Source organism: Etheostoma spectabile, chromosome 3 (assembly GCF_008692095.1).
Source record: "Etheostoma spectabile isolate EspeVRDwgs_2016 chromosome 3, UIUC_Espe_1.0, whole genome shotgun sequence".
NCBI lineage: Eukaryota > Metazoa > Chordata > Actinopteri > Perciformes > Percidae > Etheostoma > Etheostoma spectabile.
In genome coordinates, this window is record NC_045735.1 from 24,285,552 (window position 1) to 24,293,939 (window position 8,388).

The window sequence follows — 8,388 nt, forward strand, 5'->3', positions numbered from 1 at the left end:
ACACACACACACACACACACACACACACACACAAACCACAGCGAGAGAGAACAAAGTGAATTGTTATACTGTTTCCCACAGCACTGACTGTTTAAATTTCCATTTTTACTATTATTTTCCAAAAACATTAGAATCAATTTGGGACACATTGTCCAAGTTAATCTTGTTCAAAGTAGTGCTGATCCCTAAAAACTAAACTTCAAGGATGACCTTTTGTTCTGTTTTGACTGAGGTGTGGCAGAACGTGTTCATACCAAATAACAGTTGCGTGGAAGAAGTGACTCAGCTGGAGAAACAGATGATAGGAGAGACACAGGGCAGGGGGATGTATGAAGACAAGGCAGACAGCTGGACACAAACAGTTAATAGAAAGTGTATAGAAAGTAATTAACGGAAAGAATTCTCTGTGACAAACTTGGGCGGACTGACACATCAGCCGCAAAAATACTACAGATAAAAGAAGACAAACATGGACATAGAGGCAGGATGAAGGATCAGATGGGAAGTTTCCAGAATTACAGCCAGGGGGAACAGTAACTAAGGGATGTTTAGAGCAGGGAGCCAAAATGTAACTCGCCATTGTTTCCCATACAATAAAACCATTTTTTAAATAGTTGCTAGACAACAAAGGACAAATTTCTATTCAATTCTGAATTCAAACGTAAAACAAATGACTACTGACGTAAGTATTTCTGTCAATTATGAAATCAAATAAAAACATAAAAAGGAACAGGAATACATATTTAATAACTGTATTAATGTACTGTATATGCATAGCATATACTATATGTCATAGCATGATTGTTAAAACAGTGTAATGTGAAAGGATTTTTATTGAGACAATGTAGTGCATAACAGTATTGAGTAATTAAGGGATAAAACAAAATGTAAAGTAAGTAACTTCTCATTCTGAAAAAAATAAGAACTAATTTCTACCTTTCCAGCTCACAGTTTAGTATTAAGCAAATGTGAAAATTCGACCGGCTTACAGTCTAAATGCATATTAAAGCCCCCATCTGACATTTCTCTATTCATCTCTTAACGTTTTTAATTGAGTGAAAGAAAATGGAGTCAGTGTAGCTGTCACCTTTCTGAACAGGATCAACTGATTATTGTTAAATAGGTCTTTTTCTTTTCACCAGCTATGTTGTACTATTGTATATCACGTGTATGCCCGTACATGATTGGGCAAAATGCAGCAACAGACTGGACACAGTCAGACACGCCACTGACAGGTTGGTCTCTGTTACATCATCTTATTAGAGTGCAAGACACAGCCGAAACAGGAGCTGTAGACCAGTGTGCATGAGATTAAAGTCTCATAATCAGTAGCTGACAAAACAGATGGGTAGTTGGACATTTAGCCGACATCGAGCACTTACAATGAAAGGCAACCAGTCAAGTTGCCGTCCATCTGTGATAATATCTCTTCACACTCACCTGTTTAGTCTGGATGGTTTTCATGGTGTAGGGTGCTGTCCTTGGTTAACCCTGCCTGGATGCCTTCAGGCTTTTCGAGGACTGGACAGGTTCAGATTGTCTAAGTAGACATCATTATATAAGCCCTTCTCTGCCATTTTTGGATTTTCCAAAAATATTTTATTACACTTTATTTATTATTTTTAGTGATTTTGTAGTGGATGCTGTGACACTTCAAAAACTTCCCTGGTCTTGAGGTTTGCAAGCAAATAACTTTGAGGTGCAATATGTAATATATTTACTGTATTTAATCCATCATCAGATATTAAGGAAACATGCAGAGCTGAAAATATTATCTTTTCTGACAACAATGCTAAGGCTAGTACTACCTCTTTTGAAATTCCGTTACGTGACAGAATTTCTGTTTGTGTTTTTTGCCTGTGAGTTGTTGACCTGCCTAGTTTTACAGCCAGGCCGGGTTGCCAGATATACCTGTAGAAAGGCAAACCCAGTGCGCTACAGCTGTTGTACAACCATGGAAGCAGCAAACAAATGCAAGGGATCAACGGAGATATTCTCCCTGACCCAAAAAAACCTTGGCAAAAAAATATTGGAACTGTATATGAAATATGGAGACAGCTTAGAGGCTAAAAGGATGGATTATGACTGTCAACATAGCCAGCATCTGACATTAGCTACTCCACTGTGCTGTGGAGTAATGTCTGGCTATGTCAGCGTCAAGCAACATTGTTGGAAGCGCTCTCAGCCTGGCAACCTTAGTGAACTTCGAGTCTGGGGAGGAGGGGCCGGGGGAGACCACTCTCTCCAGTATGAATTTGGACTGTAGTAACAATTTTAAATGTTAGCTGTCAGTAAATAGTGCCTTTCTCTGGAGTTCTTGGACAATAATTAAACTAGGAGTTTTGAACTGGCTCTGGAGCCAAATTAGTCAAGCCTTAAATGAGGTAAAGTCTGTTGTATGTTGGGTTCAGTTACATAAAATCGCCAGCATTCCAACTGATTATGAAAACAACGAATAATTTAGTGCTATTGGTCTTTGTCCTTTCTAGAGTCAAGGCAGCGCAGAGTGAGCTGGGGACTCAGATCCTGGCAGATTTTGAAGAATCCTTCCCCGCTCAAGGCTCCAAGGTAAAGATGTTGTATGGTAAACTGGATTTCAGATGTTCTTCTCTTGTTGTCATCATCTCTCCCCACCCCCCGCACCCCGTACAAAAGTCAAACTTTTATTTTAATCCATCCAGAGACCTGGTGGTCCCAGTAACGTGCTTAGAGATGCCTGCCTGGTGGCCAATGTGCTGGATCCGCGCATCAAGCAGGAGATCATAAAAAAGTTCATCAGGCAGCACCTCTCCGAGTACCTGGTTTTATTCCAGGAAAACCAAGATGTGAGTAAGAAATTGAATTCCATAATGTATAAGATCATATCTAATTAATTAATTAATTAGGTATGAATGAAAAAAAATGGTACCCTGTTGCTCAGGTGGCATGGCTAGACAAGATCGATCGCCGCTATGCCTGGATCAAACGGCAGCTGGTCGACTATGATGAGAAGTATGGGCGCATGTTTCCTGAGGAGTGGTGCATGACAGAGCGTATTGCTGTGGAGTTCTGCCACATCACCAGGTAAACACACACCACAACATATGGTCTAAAATCCCATCTAGGAACACATTTTATGGTTTGTGGCTTTAGCCAATTTAGTGAATATTGCATACTGCGTCTCTGGCCCCGAGAAAAAAACGTAATTAATTAAAATTCAAAAAGTGGAAATTGGTTGTGGTACTTTTCTGCATTACAAAATGAACTACACTGGTATGGGTTGGCCGACATGAGTCTGTAATTTGTCTTTAAGCCCAGTTGATGACATGAGTGTCCACACACTAGGTTGCTGTGAAAGAGAAATACTGTTTGTGTGTTATTCCCTGCTACAACTGACAATAAAAGAAACATCAGGCAAAAATCATACTAGTGTTGATAGAAAAAAGCCTGAAAAGACAAGTTTTGCTAAAAGGACAGATGAAACAATAATGTACTAAGAAGGATCATTGGAAACATTTTTGGGATGTCAAAGCATTTAAATGATTAAGGTAATACAGTTAAATTATGTCCATTTCTTCATGTGTGTTTTGTAAGGGTGGAGCTAGCCAAAGTGATGCGAACACGGGCTAAGGAGATTGAGGTGAAGCTGCTTCTGTTTGCTATTCAGAGGACCACGAACTTCGAGGGTCTTCTGGCCAAACGCTTCACAGGATGCACCTTGACTGACACACCTGGAGTGAGAAAAGCACACACAGACAAACATTACATGCTTTAAATTATTCAAGCTGAAACTTTGTACACGCCTGCCCATCATTAACACATTTCTTGAATTATAAAATGTCATCCAATCATCGCATTTTTAAAAAATTATCATGTCTCCAATGGGGCCTTATGTATCTCTTGCAGAAATAATTTCAGTATTGTTTTGGCAAAATGGCAGCATGCAGATTTGTCCCATTTAGGCATAATAATTCTTAGCCTTTCATTGTACCATAATCATACTTACATGAAACTACTGATTCGTCCCTTGTTATGTTTTACACGCACACACACAACGAGTACTCTCTGTGTCCCAGCCTGAAGAAACCTTTTCAGCCAGGACATTTTGGTGTGTGGAGGTGGAAGTAATACACAGAGAATAGACCGATTATGATTATTAGTTTGTTGGGTCACAACTAGGCCAACCTTGTTTAGAACTGATAATGTTTGGGCAGGTCAGGGTCTCTTTTGTCTTCTGTTGAGTTTACACCCATGCCTGTTGGCTGTAATTCAGTCAAATTTAATTTAGTGAAATTGTATAGTTGGAAGTGCCAAAGCCTCCCACAAAATGGTCAACATAAACTGATGAGGGAGAGATGATGATATGTTGTCACACAGACCGTGAGTGATGATATAAGGTTATAGATTTGATGGTGGTCATCCCTTTTAATATGTCTGTAAATTGTCTGTAAGGTTGAAATTGCAGGCTAGTAAATGCACTGTTTTTGGTCCGCTATACATTCTGTATTTGGGTCTGATTTTCACCTAAAGTGAACTGACCTCTAGTGCACTTGGAAATGAACAGAGACCCCTGTTTTCAAGGGGACCAGAGTTTGGTTGTTTTGTTTGAATGAGCTTTCACACCAACCCAAACAACCCGGACTATCCCCCAAAACGTTCCAGGGTTCGGTTAAAACGGACCAAACAGTTCAGGTGTGAAAGCAACCTCACCTGCCCAAACGAAACGAACCAGCGAGACAAACAAACTCTAGTTTGATTCAACCGAACTAAAGGCTGTCGATGTGAAAACGTCCGAGTGGCAGTCAAAGCCCTAATGATGCTCTAATAACTAAGCAACTGAAAAAATACTAAAGTTTGATCTGTGCTTTTATAGCAGAAGAGGCCAGAGAGCCCTCTCGAGACCACTAACCCCTTCCTGGAGGATGAGGCAGGTGAGGATGCGGGCACAGATAAAGACCAGGATCTGGCTAAGGTGAGTTAACCTGGAATGACCCCAACTGACCTCTTCTGCAACATGGTCCAGTCAGATATTGCTTCCTCTGATGTGAGTTTTCTTTAGGCCGAATAGATTATTTTTTTTTTTATTCCTTAAAAAGAAATTTGATTATTTAAATATTCTCCCATGTAGTAATTAATAATAATAGTTTATACTTCATTAATCCCGGAAGGGAAGTTACAATGTTTTCACTCTGTTGTTAGTACACACATGCCTGAAATACACACACATGCTCAGTACCTGTATATGCAGAAACAAAGACATGTCAGAGTGAGGGTGCCGCAGCCGTCTAGGGACAGGTGTCCAGTGCAGTCGGGGGTTTGATGCCTTGCTCAACAGCACCTTGGCAGTGCCCAGGAGGGGAACTGGCACCTCACCAGCTAGCAGTCCCCCACCGTACTTACCTAAGCTTACAACCATGTGCCTATGTGGCAGTAGTGGGCTGTGGGGGGTAGTGGGGTGGTGATTGTGCAGTGGATATGACACATGCCTTTGGTGTGGGAGACCTGGGTTTTTGTCCCACTGTTCAACCAATGTGGCCTTGAGCAAGACGATTAGAACCCCTAGTTGCTCCAGGTGCATGCAACCTCTGACATATCGAGCAATTGTAAGTTGCTTTGGTAGTTGTAAGGTAGTTTAAACACAAGACAACTTATCTGATATACTTGTTGTCTTGGTTGAAGGATGTTCTGGATACCAAGGTAAAACTACTCTAAGACACTGTAACAGTTCTACAATGAGGTTAGAAGTACTTCTCAGTATAACACAACACAGTTCAAGAGGACCACAAAGTTGAATCCACGCCGCCTTTAAATAAATTTCAACAAAAAATGAACATAATAATTTTCATGAAAGTAGGATTTATTGCAGGACTGGTGTATTGAACTCCATTAGTAATAGTTAGGTGGAGATAATAAAGTGGTAGCTGAGTGTATTTTATGCACGGCAAGGAAATTGCTTCAGTTTCATGTTACACCATTTTATGTGAAAACTGTGTTGACTGTTTGACATTTATTGTATGCCTGCTGAGTTGGAGGCAAGAAACTGATTAGTACTCAGAGGAGCTACAACTAAAACCTGTTACTTCACTAATTCTTCATTGTACCTCAATTCTTTTAGCCCAGAAAGCCAAAAGCTCCGGACAACCCTTTCCATGGCATTGTCTCCAAGTGCTTTGAACCTCATCTATACGTCTACATAGAATCCCAAGACAAGTGAGCAACACACATTCATACAAGCTGACAAGGCCAAAGTGGGTCGTGGTACACAGACCCAGAATCAGAATCAGGAGCAGGTTGTGTGTAAAGTTGGCACATGCATCCTTTTCCATTTCCCACTTGTCAATCAGATCCCCCATCTCCCATTCTACTTCATTGCCTCTTCTGTCTTTCCATCTCTTGTTCCTGTACATGCCTCTGTCTCCACTGTGGCAGAAATGTTTCCCATTAGCTACACGACCGCAGACGCTGGGAGACAGAGAGGGAGGTTGAATAAGTGCTGCAACAGCAGATCTGCCTATTTTCATTCCTACCTCTTTTTCTTTCCTTTTTTGGTACTCATCTTACTTTTTGTGTCATTCCTCCTTTCCACATCTCAATCTTTCATTCTTTATTTTTATTTCTCTCCCTGTTCTTTACAGTCTCTTTCTGTTTTCTTCCTGCCTCTCATCATTCTTCACTTCTCCTCTATCAGTCCCCTCCCCCAGTCATGGCGATCACTCCTGAAACTGAACACAGTTCTGAGACTGCTGGGCTTGCATGCAGCCCCTGGCTCTTGGCTCCCTAGACTGTTACATGCCATTTGTCTGTCCAAGGGAACAGGATTGACCTATTCTGCAGCCACAACCTCATTTCAGTTCAATCCAAAGGCTTTAAACAAGCAACAGCCAGATCAGTGTCCCCAGTGGGACATAGCAGGAGAGAACAGTGGCCTGCTTGTTTTGTCCTTGGCTAAAGTTCCAAGATTCAGTTGGATTGGACCACACCAACTAACTGTGGACCTGTTAACTGTAGTACTGAGGATTTTGATACGACTGGAATATTTTCTGTCTATCTGCCGGTTATTATATCCTTTTATTTATTTTTTGGGGTTTAAGAACCAATCATATGTTTTTAATCTTTCAATGTTTTTATTTGATTTATTGAATTAATTTTGTGTGTCTGTGTGTGTGTTTAACGTTTTTGGGCATCTGCAGGAACCTGGGCGAACTGATTGATCGGTTTGTTGCCGACTTCCGAGCTCAAGGCCCACCCAAGGCAGGCACGGAGGAGGGCGGAGCGGTGCTGCCCAGCTGTGCTGACCTCTTTGTCTATTACAAGAAGTGCATGGTGCAGTGCTCCCAACTGAGCACCGGGGAACCAATGATCGCTCTCACAACCATCTTCCAGAAATTCCTGAGAGAGTACGCTTGGAAGATCCTCTCTGGCAACCTACCCAAGTAAGACTGGTTCAGGATTGGCCATTTCTTAAAAGTCACATATTAGAATTTTCCATTCACATGAATGAGACTATGAATTCACCTAGTCTTCACATAAAGCTAGGGGTACCTGTGGTTTTCTGTGAGGTAACTTTGTGCCATTGTAGAATTGAAGAGAGATTCAATGTTGGGATAAAAGGTTAGCACTAACTGTACTTTTTACTGACATTCTCAAATGAAAGTGCTTCAATATGAAGACACTTTCATATTGAAGTAGCTTAATGTGTCCTGTAATGGCCAGTACATGCTGGCTCCAAGACAGCCAGACTGATTTGAAGTGATGGGGAAAACCCGTTTTTTCTCTCAAAATAAAAAGTCAGTTTATATTAATATTACTCTATAGTAAGTCTGGCAAAATTCAAATTATTATTGTTTCAACAATTGCCATAAAAAGGCCAAAGCCAACAATGAATTGATCATATTAACAAATAGTCTGTGTATTCCACTGCGACATGAGCCTCCATTGCTTTCATAACTGTTAAAAACACATAGTTCAGCCACATAATTGCACTGGGTGACATATTCCTTTTATTACAAATGAACACTTGCACTGTCATTTTTTTTCAGGCAATACCAAACACATCTTCCCGCTGACAAAAACATTCACTATTATTTACACACTAGTATTTCAACCGTTTCCATCTTTGAGAATCATTACATTTTTGGGCAGTAACAGATTTATTTGGAATTCATTTTTCACAAACAAGCATGTCACGCCCATATTTCTTCATTTTCTTGGTATGGTAAGGGGGCTGTTTAGGAGTTTAGTTTGAAAGTTTATGTCTCCAGTCCTCGCTGTGTTTGATGGATTGGGATGGCATGCTATGCGGGATCTGGAGTTGGTTATTTTGTGGCAAAGCGTAATATGCTACCAGCAAAAAGCTGCCTCATTGGCAACATTAGAACTCATCTCACACACACACACACACACACACAC

The 8,388-nt window shown here is 40.8% G+C and overlaps 1 protein-coding gene across 2 annotated transcripts in view; it reads left to right on the forward strand.

Annotated features, from left to right (window-relative positions):
• The window catches only part of vps53 (VPS53 subunit of GARP complex), a 28,936-nt gene that overhangs the window by 10,050 nt on the left and 10,498 nt on the right, over positions 1-8,388 (forward strand). The window contains exons 8-14 of one of the 2 annotated variants that reach the window (XM_032509574.1): positions 2,490-2,568; positions 2,682-2,825; positions 2,921-3,063; positions 3,574-3,715; positions 4,853-4,951; positions 6,095-6,189; positions 7,170-7,412. In XM_032509574.1, the coding sequence (XP_032365465.1) occupies positions 2,490-2,568; positions 2,682-2,825; positions 2,921-3,063; positions 3,574-3,715; positions 4,853-4,951; positions 6,095-6,189; positions 7,170-7,412 (945 nt within the window). The remainder of the gene's footprint in view (positions 1-2,489; positions 2,569-2,681; positions 2,826-2,920; positions 3,064-3,573; positions 3,716-4,852; positions 4,952-6,094; positions 6,190-7,169; positions 7,413-8,388) is intronic. The other variant, XM_032509575.1, reaches the window with a different exon arrangement.